At 36.8% G+C, this 20,306-nt stretch overlaps 1 protein-coding gene and 1 long non-coding RNA gene across 2 annotated transcripts in view; one reads left to right on the forward strand and one right to left on the reverse strand.

The window, feature by feature from the left end:
* The window catches only part of LOC307185562, a 316,717-nt gene extending 304,401 nt beyond the window's left edge, over positions 1–12,316 (reverse strand). Inside the window, exon 1 of the long non-coding RNA XR_013828092.1 lies at positions 12,207–12,316. This is a non-coding gene — a long non-coding RNA (uncharacterized lncRNA). The remainder of the gene's footprint in view (positions 1–12,206) is intronic.
* Positions 12,317–12,406: 90 nt separating this feature from the next.
* Positions 12,407–20,306, forward strand: part of LOC307185561 (uncharacterized protein) — a 189,224-nt gene continuing 181,324 nt past the window's right edge. Inside the window, exon 1 of the mRNA XM_079919855.1 lies at positions 12,407–12,617. Coding sequence (XP_079775981.1) covers positions 12,519–12,617 — 99 coding nt within the window. The 5' untranslated portion in view covers positions 12,407–12,518. The remainder of the gene's footprint in view (positions 12,618–20,306) is intronic.

Here is a 20,306-nt window from a genome sequence, read left to right on the forward strand (position 1 = left end):
CTGAATTTGCTGTTTAGAATTTCTGTGTTTTTAGGGAACAAAATGGTAGCAGTACTATAGAAATAAAGACCACTCAAATGAGAGCAAGCATGGGCTATTTATTCACATATTACAATGACAGGGCATCAGCCACCATTCTTGAGTTTGGCAGAGACTCAAAGGTAGTAGGAAAGCTTTATAGTGGAAAGACTTCAGTTATTTCCTTATTGTAGGCTACTGACGTGGAAAAACCACAGTCAGGCTAAATAAATGCAGGGCATTCTATGTGATTGGTTAGGGGGTACATAGTTGGCTTTTTCCAGTTGGTCCCAGTCTTGAAAAGGGATCAAAAATTAGGAGTTGTCAGTTATAAATAAGGAACCAGTTGTCCGGGGTCAACTGGTGATACAGCCACTAGGGAGAATAGCATGGAGGTTCCTTAAAAAGCTAAAAATAGAACTGCCATATGACCCAGCAATCCCAGTACTGGGCATATACCCTGAGAAAACCATCATTTATCTTCCTGGACTGGTTGCTAGGGAGAGCAGTGTGACTTCCTAAACTGGTTGGTAGGGAGAGTAGTGTGACTTCTTGGTCTGGTTATGGTAAATAGTAAATTGGCTTCCTGGTCTCGTTACTGCAGATTATGGGTCAAAATTTTATTTATATAGATAGTCTATTGTCCTTTTGTATATTCAATCTCTCAGTACTATAAAGAATGTTTATGTCTGAGTCCAAAGTCCCGTTTTGCACATCTAAAAATGTTTGAATACATCTATATCTGATGCCTCTTGCCCTGATGACATCTACATTTCGGGATGGTGTTTATGGTATTCATCAACTTCTTTAAGTTTATAATTTGTTGTGATTACTTTCTCTTTGCAAACAAATACTGTCTTTTATATCTAAATTTTATATTCATAATTTTGTATAATGTTATTTCCTAAAGAGACCAACACCCAAATATAAAAGCCCAAACTCCAAATTTTTTGGGTCTATTTCTGTTCAAAGATTCTGGCTTGGGCTTCCCTGGTGGTGCAGTGGTTGAGAGTCTGCCTGCCGATGCAGGCGACACAGGTTTGTGCCCCGGTCCGGGAAGATCCCAATGCCGCGGAGCAGCTGGGCCTGTGAGCCATGGCCGCTGAGTTTGCACGTCCGGAGCCTGTGCTCCACAACAGGAGAGGCCACAACAGTGAGAGGTCCCCGTACCGCAAAAAAAAAAAAAAAAGATTCTGGCTTGTACAATTGGGCCATTAGTGCTATTTATCTTTATGTGAATGACTGGGAGAGAAAGAATTTGGGCATCTGCATTCACAATTCTGATTTGAACACATTCATACCTTGATACTAATTAGGCTCTGAAATGGACATGTCAGGTACTTTTTTTTTTTTAACATAACAATCTGGATATCTATTATAACACACGGTCCTGAATTGGATCAAATTAGAAAATAGTGCATGTAAAAGAGAGCCTTAGGATCGAGATTTGTCAACATTTAGAAGTTTGGCTGAGGAAAAGATTCATATAAAGAGAGAGAAATCATCTCAAGTATCTTTTCTGACCACAATACTGTGAGACTAGATGCCAATTACAGGAAAAACACTGTAAAAAATACAAGCACATGGAGGCTAAACAATATGCTACTAAATAACCAAGAAATCAAAGAGGAAATCAAAAAATACCTAGAAACAAATGACAATGAAAACATGATGACCCTTCTAAGAGAGAAGTATATAGCAATTCAATCCTACCTCAAGAAACAGGAAACATCTCAAATAAACAACCTAACCTTACACCTAAAGCAATTAGAGAAAAAAGAACAAAAATAACACAAAGTTAGCAGAAGGAAATCATAAAGATCAGATCAGAAATAAATGAAACAGAAATGAAATAAACAATAACAAAGATCAATAACACTAAAAGCTGGTTCTTTGAAAAGATAAACAAAATTGATAAAATATTAGCCAGACTCATCGAGAAAATAAGGAAGAAGACTCAAATCAACAGAATTAGAAATGAAAAAGAAGTAACAACTGACACTGCAGAAATAAAAAGGATCATGAGAGCTTACTACAAGCAACTATATGCCAAAAAAATGGACAACCTGGAAGAAATGGACAAATTCTTAGAAAAGCACACCATCTGAGACTGAACCAGGAGGAAATAGAAAATATAAACAGACCGATCATAAGCACTGAAATTCAAACTGTGATTAAAAATCTTCCAACAGGGCTTCCCTGGTGACGCAGTGGTTGAGAGTCTGCCTGCCGATGGAGGGGACACGGGCTCGTGCCCCGGTCTGGGAAGATCCCACATGCCGTGGAGTGGCTGGGCCCATGAGCCATGGCCGCTGAGCCTGCACGTCCGGAGCCTGTGCTCCACGACAGGAGAGGCCACAACAGTGAGAGGCCCGTGTACTGCAAAAAAAAAAAAAAAAAAAAATCTTCCAACAACCAAAAACCCAGGACCAGATGGCTTCACAGGTGAATTCTATCAAACATTTAGAGAAGAGCTAAAACCTATTCTTCTCAAACTCTTCCAAAATATAGCAGAGGGAGGAACACTACCAAACTCATTCTACAAGGCCACCATCACCCTGATATCAAAACCAGACAAAGATGTCACAAAGAAAGAAAACTACAGGCCAATATTGCTGATGAATACAGATGCAAAAATCCTCAACAAAATACTAGCAAACGGAGTCCAACAGCACATTAACAGGATCATACATTATGATCAAGTGGGGTTTAACCCAGGAATGCAAGAATTATTCAATATACACAAATCAATCAATGTGATATACCGTATTAACAAACTGAAGGATAAAAACCATGTGATAACCTCAATAGATGCAGAAAAAGCATTCAAAAAAATTCAACAGCCATTTATGATAAAAACTCTCCAAAATGTGGGCACAGAGTGAACCTACCCCAACATAGTAAAGGCCATATATGACAAACCCACAGCCAGCACTATTTTTAATGGTAAAAAACTGAAACCATTCGCTCTAAGATAAGGAACAAGACAAGGTTGCCCACTGTCACCACTATTATTCAATATAGTTTTGGAAGTTTTAGGAACAGCAATCAGAGAAGAAAAATAAATAAAAGGAATCCAAATTGGAAAAGAAGAAGTAAAACTATCACTGTTTGCAGATGACATGATACCATATATAGAGAATTCTAAAGATGCTACCAGAAAACTACTAGAGATAATCAATGAATTTGGTAAAACAGCAGGATACAAAATTAATGCACAGAAATCTCTTGCATTCCTATACGCTAACAACGAAAAATCCGAAAGAGAAATTAGGGGAACATTCTCATTTACTACTGCAACAAAAAGAATAAGATACCTAGGAATAAACCTACCTAAGGAGACGAAAGACCTGTATGCAGAAAACTATAAGACACTGATGAAAGAAATTAAAGACGATACAAACAGATGGAGAGATATACCATATTCTTGGATTGAAAGAATCAATATTGGGAAAATGTCTCTACTATCAAAAGCAATCTACAGATTCAATGCAATCTCTATCAAATTACCAATGGCATTTTTTACAGAATTAGAACAAAAAAAATCTTAAAATTTGTATGGAGACACAAAAGACCCCAAATAGTCAAAGCAGTCTTGAGGAAAAAAAAACAGAACTGTAGGAATCAGACTCCCTGACTTTAGGCTATACTACAAAGCTATAGTAATCAAGACAATACGTTACTGGTACAAGAACAGAAATATAGATCAATGGAACAGGACAGAAAGCCCAGAGATAAACCCACGTACATATGGCCACATTTTCTTTGATAAAGGAGGCAAGAATATACAATGGAGAAAAGACAGCCTCTTCAATAAGTGGTGCTGGGAAAACCGTACAGCTACATGTAAAAGAAGGAAATTAGAACACTCCCTAACACCATATACAAAAATAAACTCACGATGGATTAAAGACCTAAATGTAAGGCCAGACACTATAAAATTCTTAGAGGAAAACACAGGCAGAACACTCTATGACATAAATCACAGCAAGATCCTTTTTGATCCACCTCCTAAAGTAATGGCAATAAAAATAAAGATAAACAAATGGGACCTAATGAAATTTAGAAACAAAGCAGCACAGCAAAGGAAACCATAAACAAGTTTAAAAGACAACCCTCAAAATGGGAGAAAATATTTGCAAATGAAGCAACTAACAAAGGATTCATCTCCAAAATATACAAGCAGCTCATGCAGCTCAATATCAGAAAAAGAAACAACCCAACCCAAAAATGTGCAGAAGACCTAAAAAGACATTTCTCCAAAGAAGATATACAGATTGCCAACAAACACATGAAAGGATGCTCAGCATCACTAATCATTAGAGAAATGCAAATCAAAACTACAATGAGGTATCACCTCACACCGGTCAGAATGGCCATCATCAAAAAATCTACAAACAATAAATGCTGGAGAGGGTGTGGAGAAAAGGGAACTGTCCTACACTGTTGGTGGGAATGTAAAGTGATACAGCCACTAGGGAGAATAGCATGGAGGTTCCTTAAAAAGCTAAAAATAGAACTGCCATATGACCCAGCAATCCCAGTACTGGGCACATACGCTGAGAAAACCATAATTCAAAAAGAGTCATGTACGAAAATATTCATTGCAACTCTATTTACAATAGCCAGGACATGGAAGCAACCTAAGTATCTATCGACAGATGAATGGCTAAAGAAGATGTGGCACATATATACAATGGAATATTACTCAGCCATAAAAGGCAACGAAATTGAGTTATTTGTAGCGAGGTGGATGGACCTAGAGTCTGTCATACAGAGTGAAGTAAGTCAGAAAGAGAAAAACAAATACCGTATGCTAATACATATATATGGAATCTAAAAACAAAAAAGTTTCTGATGAACCTACGGGCAGGACAGGCATAAAGACACAGATGCATAGAATGGACTTGAGCACACAGGGAGGGGGAAGGGTAAGCTGGGACGAAGTCAGAGAGTGGCATGAACATATATACACTACCAAATGTAAAATAGCTAGCTAGTGGGAAGCAGATTCATAGCACAGGGAGGTCAGCTCGGTGCTTTGTGACCACTTAGAGGGGTGGGGTAGGGACGGTGGGAGGGAGACGCAAGAGGGAGGGGATATGGGGATAAATGTATACATATAGCTGATTCACTTTGTTATACAGAAGAAATTAACACAACATTGTAAAACAATTATACTCCAATAAAGATTATTAAAAAAAAAAAATGAGGGGCTTCCCTGGTGGCACAGTGGTTGAGAGTCCGCCTGCCAGTGCAGAGGACACGGGTTTGTGCCCCGGTCCAGGAGGATCCCACGTGCCGCGGAGCGGCTGGGCCTGTGAGCCATGGCCGCTGAGCCTGTGCGTCCGGAGCCTGTGCTCCACAATGGGAGAGGCCACAACAGTGAGAGGTCCGCGTACCGCAAAAAAAAAAAAAAAAAAAAAAAAAAATGATTAGGAGGACAGACATTAGTGGCCCAAACTAGATGATAAGCTTCAAAAGCATGATGGTATTTTACCTAAGAGTAGAGGAAGGTTTGGAGGTGCTATTAAGTAACAAAGGTAATGCTGATTTCTTCCTCACCTCAACACACTCCTGACCTGGTTACTATGATGTGTGGGTGAATAAATACTCCCTGTTAATGAAGGCCTTATAATGTAAGTAGCAGTTTTAGGGGATTTCTACGATTCAATTAGGAAATATCATGGAAACATTTTCATGCTACAAGCTTTTTTTAGTAATTTATTTGTAATAAAAAAGAAGTTTGAAAAGACTAATGTGGTGGCGTTTGGATGAAAGGTATAAGTGGAATAATTTAAGCTGTGAAAGGAAGCACAGATGGGACACTGTATTTTTTTTTTTGTTCAGTGCCTAAGGAGAAGAAACATGGATGAAATTAGCTGATGCTAGGTTTCCAAATAATAATGGTAGAAAGAAAGTAAACAAGTTATAAACTTCGCAAAACTTATACAAAGTTCTTGACTATGGTTTCTGACTCTTTTGAGGATATCAAACTGCAGACTCCCAGTATTAACCTCTTCTATTATTCTTAGAGTGAAGATAGCTCAAACTTCTCCTTTTGTAAGCAAGCCCACTAAAGGCCTAGTGACCTCATCTGTCTTACTGAACTCATCTACCAGGGAATCATTTTCTATCCAGAGGCACCAAAATTCAATCCAGATTTCATGACAGTTCAAGGGTAACCTCCATCAGGAGGCTTTCCCTCACTTTGCCAGCCTAAGAACCATGACCCTCTATGCTTCGACAGCTATATGGGCCTACGTAATTTGTCCTCTGTTTCTACGTGTGCTGCTGTTCAGTCTCCTTTCAATACTGCAGCCACTTTAAAACAAAAGTCAGAAAGCCACAACTCTACTCAAAACTCCACGATGTCTTCCATTTCAATCCAAGCACATGCCAAAGGCCTTACAGTTGCCCTCAAGTTACACAATCTCATCTCCTTTTTCTTTTTTCCTTCCCCTTGTTCATTTTGCTACAGTTACCCTGACCTTCTTAGTATTCTCCAGGTAGGATCATGCCTTAGGGACTTTGCACTGGCTTTTTCCTTGTCCTGGAATACTCTCTTCTGAGATACCTATGTAGCTAAGTACATCATGTTCTCCAAGTCTTTGCTAAAACCACCCTTATCAAATAAATCTTACAAACATAATTTAAATTGCCACCTTTGACACTCTTACTCTGCCCTGTTTTTTCCTGTTGTCCTTATCCACTTCTCACATACAATATAATTATCTCTTTTATTGTGTTCATGTTTTATTATGTTTTCCTTGCTCTAGTATGAGCCCCACAAAGGCAGTTATTGATATATTTTTTGCCTTTTCCGTTCATTGATGTATCTTAGAAGCCTTAAGTGTGGTAGGCACTTAATAGCTGCTTGTGGGATGAATTACATCATTTTACTATCTGTTTACTTTTCTGTCTTCCCAAACAGACTTGGTCTAGGAGTATGATTTCAGCCTTATTTACCTTACTCTTCAGCTAAGGGGCCAAAGATCAGGACACAAATGATGCCAAGAAGACTTGAAATGATGTGTAAAATATGTGACATACTTGCCATTCTGCATATTTGCAGGAGAGATTTTTGTAATGTGAAATAATTTTAAAGTAATGCACTAATTTCAATCTTTCAGTAAAATTTAAACCTAGAACATTTTAAAAGACCTGAAAGTGCAATTTATCTCTTATTTAAGATAGAGACGTTACACAAGAAACAGCACAATCGAATTGCCCAATTTACCTTCAGTTATCTATATGTGCAAGACAGCTTGTATTTGTCAAATTACCTGTACAAATCTGTAATCCTACTCTGTTTTCATTGTTTTGTGTACATGCTCAAGAGTATAAAATAATGTGCATTAGAATCATTTTCAGAAAATCCTAATGCAGATACTTAATCACATATTTTCCAAGTAAACACGGGTCTTCTTTTCTTCTCTCTCTCTCCCTCCCATCCTTCCTTTCTTCCTTCCCGCCCTTTTTTCCTTCCTTCCTTCCTCCCCCTTCCCTCCTACCCTCCCTTCCTCTCTCTCTTTCAATCCACACAAATATGGCTAACTGATTTTTGACAAAAAAGCAACAGAAATGTAAAGTAAAAAGGATAGTCTTTTAAACAATCCTGGAACATCTAGACTTTCATTTGAAAAGAAAAATGGAACTCAACCTATATCTCAAACTTATACCTCAAACTTTATACAAAATTAATTCAACTAAGATTATAAATCTAAATGCAGAATACACAATTATAAAACTTTTAGCAGAAAACACACCAGAAAATCTTTGTGACATTTGGTTATACAAAGTGTTTTTAGATAGAATAGCTAAAGGATGTTATACGCAAAATAAAAATTGAGAAATTGCTCTGTGAAAAAATCTGAGAGAATTGAAATATTAAAACACATATTAGAAAAAAACATTTGCTAATCACATATTTTATAAATGACTTGTATCTAGAATATATAAAGAACTCACAAAACTCAACAATAGAAAACAAAATAACCAAATAATTGTCACACTTGCCAAAAACTTCATCAGAGAAGATACACAGATGGAAAATAAGTATATGAAAAGATGCTCAGAATCATTAGTTGTTAGGGAAATAAGTTACAACCATGCTAAAATTCCACTTAACACTCATTTAGAATGAGGGTGAAAAACTGACTATACCAAGTGCTATGGGCTAGAAAAGAATTCAAAACTGGAAATCTCACATATAACTGGCCAACATACAAAATAATACAGCCACTGGGAAAAAACTATGGTAGTTTCTTATAAGGTTACATATGCACTTACTATGCATTTCAGTCACCTCACTCCTAGATATTTATCCAAGGGAAATAAAAATCTATGTTCACAGATACTTGTATCTATATAACAGTTTTAATTAAATCACCAAAAGCTGAAAGCAACCTAAATGCTTCTCACCTGGGGAATGGATAAACAAATGGTGGGATGCCCATAGTGAAATGCTACTCAGCAATAGAAAGAACAAGCTATTGATACACAAAAATTATCCACAGTCACATATTGCAGGTGTTCTTAAGATAAGAATGACTTTCAAATATCTTCATGGGATCAAGGATATCATCTAAGAAAATACTGATCTGGAGATGGAATTGTATTACTTCAATTAATGAATATAAAGGGTTATAATATACTCAATACTATATAACTCTCTGGTGAGGTAATAATTCTTTTAGTCCCTGATTTAAAAAAAAATAAATAGATAATACAATTTTCATAGTTCTCCAGAACACAGAGTGCCATTTTCTATATAATCGACCGCAGGTGCTTAGTGGAAGATAACCAGTAAATTCATATTAATTTAGTAATCTATATAGATCTATGCTATTTCTCAATCTTAAAGCATTCATTAGGATTTCACTTTAAATCAGTCTCTTATATGTTTGGGTAGTTAAGTGGGTACCCCACTTAACAAATTTAATTCTGTCTATAACATTAAACAATAGCACAGCTAAACATGAAAACTAAGCACCCCATCCATGTCACACGTCAGAAGTGGCTGATACCCCTGCTTAGTATCTCCAGTTACTATTAAGAATATAATCAACAACCATAGTAGTAATGATATCCACCCTTAAAAGCCCTTAACCCCACTTCCCTCTTAGATGTAGGCTTACTTGTATCCTCATCAGTAGAAGGAAACATCCAGTATTTACTAGGTACAAGGTTCCATGCAACAGGCATTGACATCATCCAATGTAATCTATATATCATCTTTGTGCAGTAAGTTTATTTTCTATTTTTAAAATGTGGAAAATGAGGTTCAGAGAGTTTATCTTAATCAAATCCACATAGCTAGTAAGTGCTGGAACTTAAAATCTCCATGGTATTTTTGTTCATATCTCAGAAACCATCCCCCTCCAACTTGAAAACTCTCACGAATATCTGCACAATGACTCAGCAGATTGATTTTTGTCAATTTCATGTAACCAGCAGAGAAGGGCAGCAGAGAGTGGTGGGAGAAACTTCTGACAATCAGGTATGATTTATAATGAGAAAATCATTTTAGCACTTTTTAGCCAAATTACATTGGTAGAATTTAGACACAGCCTATCTAATCTACGGAAAAAATATATATATAACTACATACACACAATAACTATAATTTTTAAGATAGAACACTTAAACACTGTGTATTTTGAAGCCAACAATTCTTCCATTCATTGGATGAATTTCAATGAAAAGTTTGAGTAATTATGAGTAATTAACACTAAATCTTATTTAATTTTAGAGAGTGTTCTATTTTTTAAATCTTGTTTCACCACATATTGCTGATGTCTGTCTCTTTTTCATAGTGAGAGACTGAACTGGCTGCCAAGACAAAGGGGAGAGATTACAGAAAGAAAAAGAGTCTTTCCAGTCTTATAAACAGCATTTATAAGCCTGAATTTTAACATTACAATGGAGTAATTACCTCTTGGGAATAGAAAGGAGTATTAAAAGATGTCAAGTGATAACCCTAAGTTATTACATCTCCTTTTAAGAGTTTATGTAGTCTAGTTTAGCTACTTTAATTTTTCATGTAACTATTCATGATTAAAGGTTAAGTCAGCCTCTACTTGCAGACTTCATTTAAAGATCATTTAAGAAGGCTGTTTGGAATTGAGGCACAGTGAGACAACTAATATTGCTGGGTCCACCACATAATTGAGATATTTTCATTTACCAAGCTTACATTTAGCTCTTTTCTTAAGCAACACAAGTGACGGGAGATTCCAGCATGGAAACTCTCCAGGGAATGTGAATAGATATTATTTGCTCCATGGGAGCAAGAGGAAGAATGTTCCAGCTCAAGGCTTGATTAGCAAGTGCAAGGTAATGATGAAATACTGAAGATATCCGAGCATTGAGATTTTCCTTTCAGGTGAACTGCAGAACTTCAACAGTTAACATGAAGATCTGAAGGCCTTCTTCATGAAAAACTCTTTTGCAGTTACCATGAAATTCCATATGCAACATAGTCAAATGTTGCTAGTTTTACTTGAATTTGAAAATTCAACCAATAGTGCAGTTAGAACAGGCCATAGTTTGCACATTGAGATTGCCATTACTTATTTTGAAATAAAATTCATATTTTATGGCAAGACAAGAAAAATTTAAACATAACATTTTTTTCTCTGCCCTTTGGCCTCTTCTCTTCCTTCTACTGAGCATTGTGCATCAGCAATATGCATCAAACCTCCCCATCTATGGAAACACCTGCTCAACCATAAAGAGCAATCTTCTCCTACACCAACAAGACAACTCCTTCAAAGATAACATTCCTTCTTAATCTTATAAGGGCCCAGGATGACCCATAACCCACTATTTGCCAGATTGTGTAAACTGTCAGTAATACGTCATTTAATGTACACTCCTCTGTCTCAAAAAACTTATATAACTGTGTTTTAACTTCTAATAGGTGGAACAGTTCTCAGAGCTTTCCAAGGTGCTATTCCTGGGGTTATAATCCTCAGTTTGGCTAGAGTAAAACTGTCTATTTCTCTCTTAGATCAACTGATTAATTTTTCGTCAACATTATCAACTGGCTGTCTTCATGAAAAACGCTTTTGCTGTCCATTGATTTATCTGAGGATATTCCTTTTACAATTACTGCTACCATTAAAGGAATCTCTTCCCAACATACTTTTGGAGGTTTGACCTTTGTAAAACGTAGGTTAGAAGGGATGTTCACAGTGACTTGTTGCTACCTTTTTCCAAGAGAATCCATTTTCAGACAACTACTGCTTTTGTTATGGCTGTGGCAGCTTGACAGAGGACACAGCCCACTTTATTCGGTTCTGTTTTTGTTTTTAAATGTAGTGACTAACCCTCGCACCATAAAAACGTTAGTTTCTCTTAGAAGACACCTCAGGCAGGTGGTGGTTAATCACCAATCACAATTTTCACAAACGTTCCTCACCTGTCTTCAACTATTACTTCCAAAGCATAAAGAACCCGAAATATGCTTGCCAACTTCGAATGGTAATTCTGATTTCCTAAATGAAACTAATGAAAACTACATGCTGGCACTGTTCATTGTCAACCACGGAAGGTGGTGCCATCAGAACCCTGACCACATTCTCCAGCTGAGCCATCACTTCCGGGGCCCCCAGTGTATGCAGCTAGGGTAGGGGGCGACTGGAGGAAAAGAACCAGATACAGCTTTCTGACACACGAGAAGCCATTTTAGGCCTAAGCCATTTTGTGATCTAAGCCTGGCCCCAATGCTTGCCCTTGCACAGGTCCCAGTAATAATAATCTTAAGGGAACAAATAACAACAACACAAAAACAATTTTATCAGGCCAGATAAGTAACAACAGTAAAGACACTGTCAGTTGTAAAGACTCCCAGTTCTGCTGTAATGGTTAAAGATTAAATGGTTAAAGATTAAAGATTAGCCTGAAACACTTTCTTGAGCTGTTTTGCAGAATTTAAACACCCTCGAGCGCTCAACCACCGAATCAACCAGAACCTGAAGGATTTTGGTGTGGACTTTTTCTGACCCTCCTGACTTGAATCAACTAAAGCTTGGACTCTGTCAACTTTTGCCCCAATTCTATGCTGAATTCTCCTCAGCTCAAGCCCCTTCATGAACATGCACGTACCCTTAGCTTAAAACCTCCCCAATTTTTCCGTTCGGGGAGACGCTGCTTCAGGAAAAATCCCGGGTGTTCTTACTTACTGCAAGTAATAAAGCCTTCCTTGTCCCGCTCTTTGCCTTGGTTGTGTCCTTTGGCTCCGACACGCTCTGACCGGTGAACCCAGATCTGAGGTAACGCCAGAGCCTCAGCTCAACCTCTCTCCCAAGCTGCACATGCGCCGCGCGCTGCATTGTGGGAGCTCGCGCCGCAGCCCGCCAATCACCAGAAGGAGCCCGGAGCCGCAGGCACGCTAGTTGAGGCCGGCACGGCTGCAGTGGAAGGTGCCGCGGCTACACGGGGCTGGCTTGGCCTGACTGGGCCACCAGGTTCGGGGCTGCAGGGAAGGAGGTAGCATGGACTGGCCGCCTCACTGGACCGGGGGCGCTTTCTGTTCTGCGAACGCCAGGCGAGGCTCGTCAGCCGGCCCAGACCGTTGGCCCAGACAGCGACAGGTGTGTGCTATTTTAATCAGTTTATTTCCAGGTAAATCAAATATTAGACGAAATCTTTTCCTCTGGGGAATATGTGTTCATACTTGTATTCAAATTTGAGATATGCTTGATTCTAGCACCTCGGTTTCTTAATTCTACCGTAAGTCCCCTAATACGCACCTTCCTTTGGCAAACTTTCAAAGATGCAAACGTGCGTTGGCATGTCCAATCATGTAAGTTAGTTAATGTGTCTGGCACATGAGTGCATCCTCTACAAGTGGCTGTGCTTTTGTGTACTTTACTGTACAGTACTGTGTAGAGTACAGTATCTTTATTAAAAGCCCAGGATGTCTAGAAGCAAGCATGAAAGCAGCGGCAATGTAGCTGGTACTGTATTATACTTTTCAAGGTACTGTACTGTAAGATTAAAAATGTTTTCTTTATTTTTTGTGTCTTCTTTATGTATTATTTGGGTGAAAAGTATTATAAACCTATTACAGTACAGTACTATATAGCCTCTTGTGTTAGTTGGGTACCTAGGCTAACTGTGTTGGACTTACAAACAAAGTGGACTTACGAACGTGCTCTCGAAATGGAACTTGTTGCTATATAGGGGATTTACTGTATTCTTCAAGTATAATCCAGCTCACCTGCAGACACTTTTTAATATAAGAGTTTGAACGTTTTCTTCAAATGCCTCTTTTACCTTTAGCCATGTTTTCCAAATGTGTAAGTTTCTGACTTCACAGAGAAGGTATTCTGAAGATTAGCTACATTCCACACATAATTGTTAATTGGATGAATGAATCTCTTCCAGTCCCATCGTTTTACTGATGAGGCAACTTGTGGCTATAAAAGAAATTCAAATTATATTCCACATTCACACAGTACATTATGGAAGTCAAATTTAGAATCTGAATTTCCTGCCTCAACTGGCTCTATTCTAGTTAACGTTATTAATGAACAACAACAACAAAAATACCACAAATATAAATATAATAAAGCATACTACTTAATTTATTTTAAAAAGTAACGATTGTTTAAAGTAAGTGGAAACAGGCAAGTGGGTGACATATCTCTACTTTGACTCAGAAAAGTGCTTCACAGCTTAAGAGACTAGGAGAGACATAGAAAACATTACTAGGCTCAATGAGGTAACCTGACCAGGCTCTATTTGACCACCACAAGCTCTGGGAGGGCCAGTGTCTCATCACACCTAGAACCAGGATACAGATTCAGCATGTTTTTTATACAGGCACATCCTTTATTAAAATATTAAAATTTTCCTACTTCCCTTGGTAAATAGCCAGTTCTCCAAATGCCCTGAATGCCCTTCCTACCAAACAGGTGTCTCCAGTACAAAATCTCTAGGTTTCCCTTTCATACAGAACAAAAGGTAAATCCTAGGCAACAGGTTGCCTGCAGGACTCCATTTCCTCGCTGGTCCTCTGCCTGTGACCCAGCATTGTGTCCAGACACACTAATTAGACATTGCAGTCTCAGAAATTTTACTTTATTTTTTTCCTGGAAAGTTTTGATTAATTTCTTATTTGCTTTGAATTTCTATTAGACATTCCAGGATAATTAAATACTCCTTGAAGTTATTAGCTAACCATTGAGGATCTCTTAATAATATGGTAATACCATTATAAAATATGCATGGGATTTTTTAGTCAAGTGTTACAATAGAATTACTACATGTGCAAGCACTGGTGGGAAGTACAATATGTTTTTTCAAACCACAGACTATAGAACTAGACAGATACAGGTTTGAATATTACTTCTATACCTAGCTAACTCTATGGAGGATGAAAATCCTTCAAAATTCCATTGCTTTACTTTTGAAATGGGGATTATAATCTTATACCCCTTTCCTCATCTCCACACCATGTCACCTCATGGATCCTATACCAGAGAATTACTATGTAACACCTAACATTTTAAATCTGAATAGAATCTTACCATGCATTTTAAAAATTTCTGATTTAAGAATTTTTTTAACATTTAAAATTCCTCTCAATAAAAGTATAATATTACACTTATCTCAATGGGAAAAATTTAGCTGATAGTGTTCTTTATGGAACATTTCAGGAGAAACTTCATCATCTTAAAAAACAAAAACAAAAACTCAGAGCCCTCAGAATATGAGCTTGATATATTTAGAAAACAAAGTATGTCATTCTCCTTTAAATCAAAATTTAACCATAAAGATAATTTAAACTGTAACTGTAGTGAAATATGTCAGTTATCTCATGTATATTTTTTCAATATTTGAAAGATTGTGCTACTAAAATGACATTTAGTAAGTGTATATATTTTTTAAAAGAATATTATGTATTAAGGAACATCAGCTAAACGTCAATGACATGCAGATGTTTCACTTATTTCCTTTTAAATATTAGCATATGTGGGAGTTCTATTTGTTTATACACAGGTGTGATCATCCTACATAAAAGATTATATATCTTGTTTCCTTTACCAAACATTTCTCTTTACAACAGCAACAAGTTTTTTACTAATTTATATTTCTTCCAGATGTCATTGTAGAATTCTTCATTCTAATATTGGCATGTTAGAATTCTTTTATGATTAGCACACAAAACTTAAACTTGTTTAAGCCAATATAAAGAAACTCACTAGCTTATGATCTTCATAATTAGGCATAAGTAGTATTTTCATTTTCCTTTGTGGTGCTAGCCTCATTCACAGGTTCTCCCATTGACCCACCAGCTTTTCACAGTTGGTGTGTGACTAAAATGCATGCCTGAGTACATACTATGAAAAAATAACTCCAACTGCATGAACTTAAATATAAAACTAGAAAACATTTAGAGGAAAAATGAAACAAACCTAGGAATCTAGGCATGATTCATAAAGGAATAATTGTGATAAACTGTGCTTCGTCAAAATTAAAAGGTCTGCTCTGTGGAAAACTCTGTTAAAATTGTGAAAACACAATCTAGACACTAGGAGAAAATATTTGCAAACCACTATCCAACAGATTAGTATCTAGAAAATATAAAACTCTCAACTCAACAGTAAACAGAATGAAAGAAAGGAAAAAAAGGAAGGGAAGGAAAAAAGGAAGCAAGAAAAAAGGAAGGAGGAGTCCAAATAGAAAATAGGCAGAAGACGTTTCGCTGAAAAGAATATAGATGGCAAATAACCATAAGAAAAGATGTTCAAGATCATTAGCTAACAGGGAGACATAAAGTAAAATCAAAATGAGATAATACCAGGTACCTTTCAGAAAGGCTAATATATAAGATAGTGACCATATTAAATCCTGGCAAGATGCAGAGAAACTTGATTATTCACACATTGCTGGTGGAAATGTAAAAGGGTACAGCCACTCTGAAAAACAGTTTGGCAGTTTCTTATAAAACTAAATATGCAACTTCCATACGAGCCAGCAATTGTAATTTTGGGCATTAATGCCAGAGAAATAAAAAATGCTGTTCACCCAGAAACTTTGCATATGAATATATACAATAGCTTTAGTTTTAATGGGCATAAAGTATGACCTCAGATGTTCTTCAATAGGTGAATGCTTACACAAACTATGATACATGTATAACATGGAATACTACTCAGCAATAAAAATGAATGGACTACTGATACACTCAACAACTTGGATGAATCTTCACAGAATTATGCCAAGTGGGAAAGCCAATATCAAAAGGTTATAAACTTTATGATTCAATATATATAGCACTCTTAGGTTGACAAAATTATAGAAGTGGAGAACATATTAGTTAATCATTGCCAGGGGTTAGGGTTAGTGTCATATGGCTAGGGTAAGAGGGAAGTTGGTGTGATTATAAAAGGACAACATCAAAAAGCTTTGTAATGGAACTGATCAGTAATTTAACTCTGTCATTGTGAATTTCATAGTTATGATATACTGTGATCTTTTTTTAAATTAATTGATTAATTTATTTTTGGGTGCGTTGGATCTGTTTCTGCACACAGGCTTTCTCTAGTTGCTGAGAGCAGGGGCTACTCTTCATTGTGGTGCGCGGGCTTCTCATTGCGGTGGCTTCTCTTGTTGTGAAGCATGGGCTCTAGGCACACGGGCTTCAGTAGATGTGGCACACGGGCTCAGTAGTTGTGGCACGTGAGCTTAGTTGCTCCACAGCATGTGAGATCTTCCTGGACCAGGGCTCGAAACTGTGTCCCCTGCATTGGCAGGTGGATTCTTAAGATGTCGTCCTTCTGAAAGATGAGCCATTGGGGGAACTTAGATAAAAGTGGTGTAGTGTTATGGATGTCTGTGCATCCATAAAAGTGGTGTAGTGTTATGGATGTCTGAATGTCTGTGCCCAACCCCTCAGATTCATATGTTGAAACCCTAACCCCCATGTGATGGTATTAGGAGGTGAGGCTTTGGGGAGGTAATTACGATTAGATGAGGTCATGAGGGTGGAGCCCTCATGAATGGGATTAGCGCCTTTATAGGAGTCGCAAGAGAGCTTGCCTCCTCTCTCTGCTCTCTGCCATGTGAGGATAAAACCAGAAGGTGGCAGTCTGCAACGTGGCAGAGGGTTCTCACCAGAACTCCGCTGTGCTGGCACCCTCATCTTGGACTTGAGCTTCTAGAACTGTGAGAAATAAATTTCTTTTGTTTATAAGCACCCAGTATATGATATTTTGTTATCACTAAGACACATAGGATCTCGATTATTTCTTACAAATTCATGAGTCCACAATTATCTCAATAAAAAGTTTAATTAAAAATGTCTGTGTATCAGACCTCATATCCTTAAACTATAATAACGTTCAGTACTTTCTAGTAGAAAAGGAAAATGACTTTTCCTTCTTTTGAATCTCTAGCAATTATCTTTCAGAGCTACATTGTCTCTAGATGTCTTCTTAGTTAATTTTTGAGCCAATTACTGGTTCAAGATTAATGCAATATGCTGATTAGTTTAAGCCAATCAAGGTCCACTCCTTGAGAGAGAGTGGGGCCATTTCCTTATAAACCATAAGGATAAAAAGGGAGAGATGTTTTGAGGAGAATGAATTTTGAAAGTAAACACATATAGCAAGTGACTGCTGCCACCGTAATGCATTTATCTAACATCCTATATTTAAACTTGTAGATTTTTTCTAATATTTCCCTATTATAAATAGTGTTACTATAAATACTATCATGTAGCTTTACTCTCAGGATTATATATTTTGGAAAGGGTCCTAGGATTGATAATACTATGCCAGATATTCCATATTAAATGAATTTTGATTGATTGACTATTTCAATCCTCAAATATAATTGTACTGCAGATACCAAAACGAGCAAACCCTCAAGGAAAAAGAAGAGCCATTTGCCCGCAGTGCAAGATTGTAATAGGCTAATTATAGGTTTCTAAGGGAACTAGTTGTAATGATGGAGTGATTGGTATCAAAACTGAGCCCATGTCTAGGATGCTAAGAGGTTAGACAGACTAAAGGAAGCATGTTTTGCAAAGAGAATATCTGGGCCAAGGTGATGAAGAGGTAAGTGAGAACATGGGGAAATGGAAGGTTGAGCTGCCTGGACTTCGATTTGGGAGTTATAGAATGAGAGATGGGGTTGAAGGAAGGGGAAAAGGGAAACTGAAGTTGGATAAGTAATTGAACAGCAACATAAAAGTAAATGAAGTGTCCTGAAAACATATTAATCAGTTTGACTTTAAGTAAGGGCAAAGAGATGCTATTACAATAGTTTTAAACAGAGGAGTGACATGATCAAAATTGCTCTGTGGCTGAATAAGGAGAATGTATCGAGGGGAATAAGACTGGAGGCTGAAGGACAAAATAGAAGGTAAATGTGGGAATTCAGGTAACTATGATGTTAAACTAAGCTAGAGTGGCAGCTGTGGGCAGTGGAGCAGAGTAGAGATTAGAAAGGCAGAATGAATTGCACTTAACTACTGTTTAGAAGAGGACGCCTAGGGAAAAGGAATAAAAAAGGATGATTTTTAAATTTTTAAAATCTTCTCCAAAACAGTGTTGTCGTTTCATTATCATTATTTGAGACTTTTATTGTAAAAAGCATTTAAAAATCACAATCTCACTGTTGGCTTAATTTGCATTTCTTTGTTCTGACACTGATAGAACATCAGAGAACATAGAGATAGAACATTTTCCAGTATGTAGAGATAGAACATTTTCCAGTATGTCTCTCAGTTGTTTTTTATAACACAAAATCCATTTCCTGCTTATCAGTGAATGTCTGAAAGGGGAAAGGATTATGTAATCGTGTATTCTTAAAGATATTTTCTCTTAAATTGCCTATGACTCTTTTCTCAATACTATTATTTGCCTTAAAAATTTATATTTTCCTTTTGGTCTAATTTTCCTTAGATAATCAAATTAATCTTTTATTTCAGGTATTTTTTAATCATATCTCACTAAAGAAAGTCCTACAAGGTTTAATTTGTATTAATTCTTTCCATTTACACAATCAGAAAATATTTACTGAGTATCCATTGTGTGCCTAGAACTGTGTTAAGCCTTTAGAAAGATTTTCTTTACTCCTAAATAAGAATTCTTATGCACAAAGTACTCCATCATTCCTCTGTCATAACAATATTAATAATCCTTTCATTTTGACATTTAGTCTGCTTAATTAAAATAATCACTATATTTTTCTAACCACTACTCCAGGTAAATGGAAAGCTAGTAGTAAAATAGCTTTTATTTACTCATTAACTGTAGTAGAATTGTAGTTTGTATCTGAAACCATGTGTGTTTATTTCAGTCTTTTAAATTGTTTTCAGTGTTGATGACCAAAATTTCTCCAACATAATGACTGCCATCAGTGATATCAAATTTTGATTTATCTTCCAGTGAAACAGAAAATAATTTTCAGTGAGACTTGTGTACCTGAATTTTTTTTGCCTTCATAAATATTTGAAAAACTAATTCTTGGTAAAATTCTTGGTTGAAAAATGTTAAACTCAAATTTCTGTGGAATTGCTCTAATTTGGTAGCACTTATGTTCTTTGGTTGCAGTATTAACAACCACCAAAAGAAGACTCAGATTCAGCTAAGTTAAATAAATAAACAAACAAAGGATTTATATAAAGGAGAGTGAAGTAGTTAAAGCTAAACATTCCAGTCTGAGGAAACACAGATCAAGGCAACACTGAGATTGGCAGCAGGAATTCAGGGCGTTCTGACCAGCCTTAAAATAATGTAATTTAATGAACCCTAGCCTCTTCATTATAGATTAATATTCACAAGAATGAACATTATCTGAGTGTCAGGGGCTTGAGATATTTTGATTTAAGTTAGTCTCCGTCACCTACTACCTCTCCCTGTTGCCATAGAGATCAGGATCTATTCCCAGGTGAAGGGGTAATAGGCAAGCAAAAACAATAGAAATCATCATACTTACCCTACCTGTCCAAAATCATAGGCAAGTACTAACCTACTCCTTTTTCTATATATACAATTCCTAAAATGTTCCTGTTTTACATAATGTGTCTGCTTCACATACAACTGAACATTATCTTATTCCATTTACAGTAGGAGAAAATCGAAAGTGACTTTTGGCTGTTGCTTCTAAAGATGATAACTGTGTTCTCTGGGTTATGTCTATGTCTTCTGTTTTTCTGTCATCATAGCATCTCAGTGTTCTGTGATTTATTGACTAAATTAACCAATGCACTCTATATTTGAGAGTGGACAGAAGCAAGAAACAGAAAGGAAATATATATAATAAAG

This window comes from Stenella coeruleoalba (genome assembly GCF_951394435.1).
Source record: "Stenella coeruleoalba genome assembly, chromosome: 4".
Classification (NCBI taxonomy): Eukaryota; Metazoa; Chordata; class Mammalia; order Artiodactyla; family Delphinidae; genus Stenella; species Stenella coeruleoalba.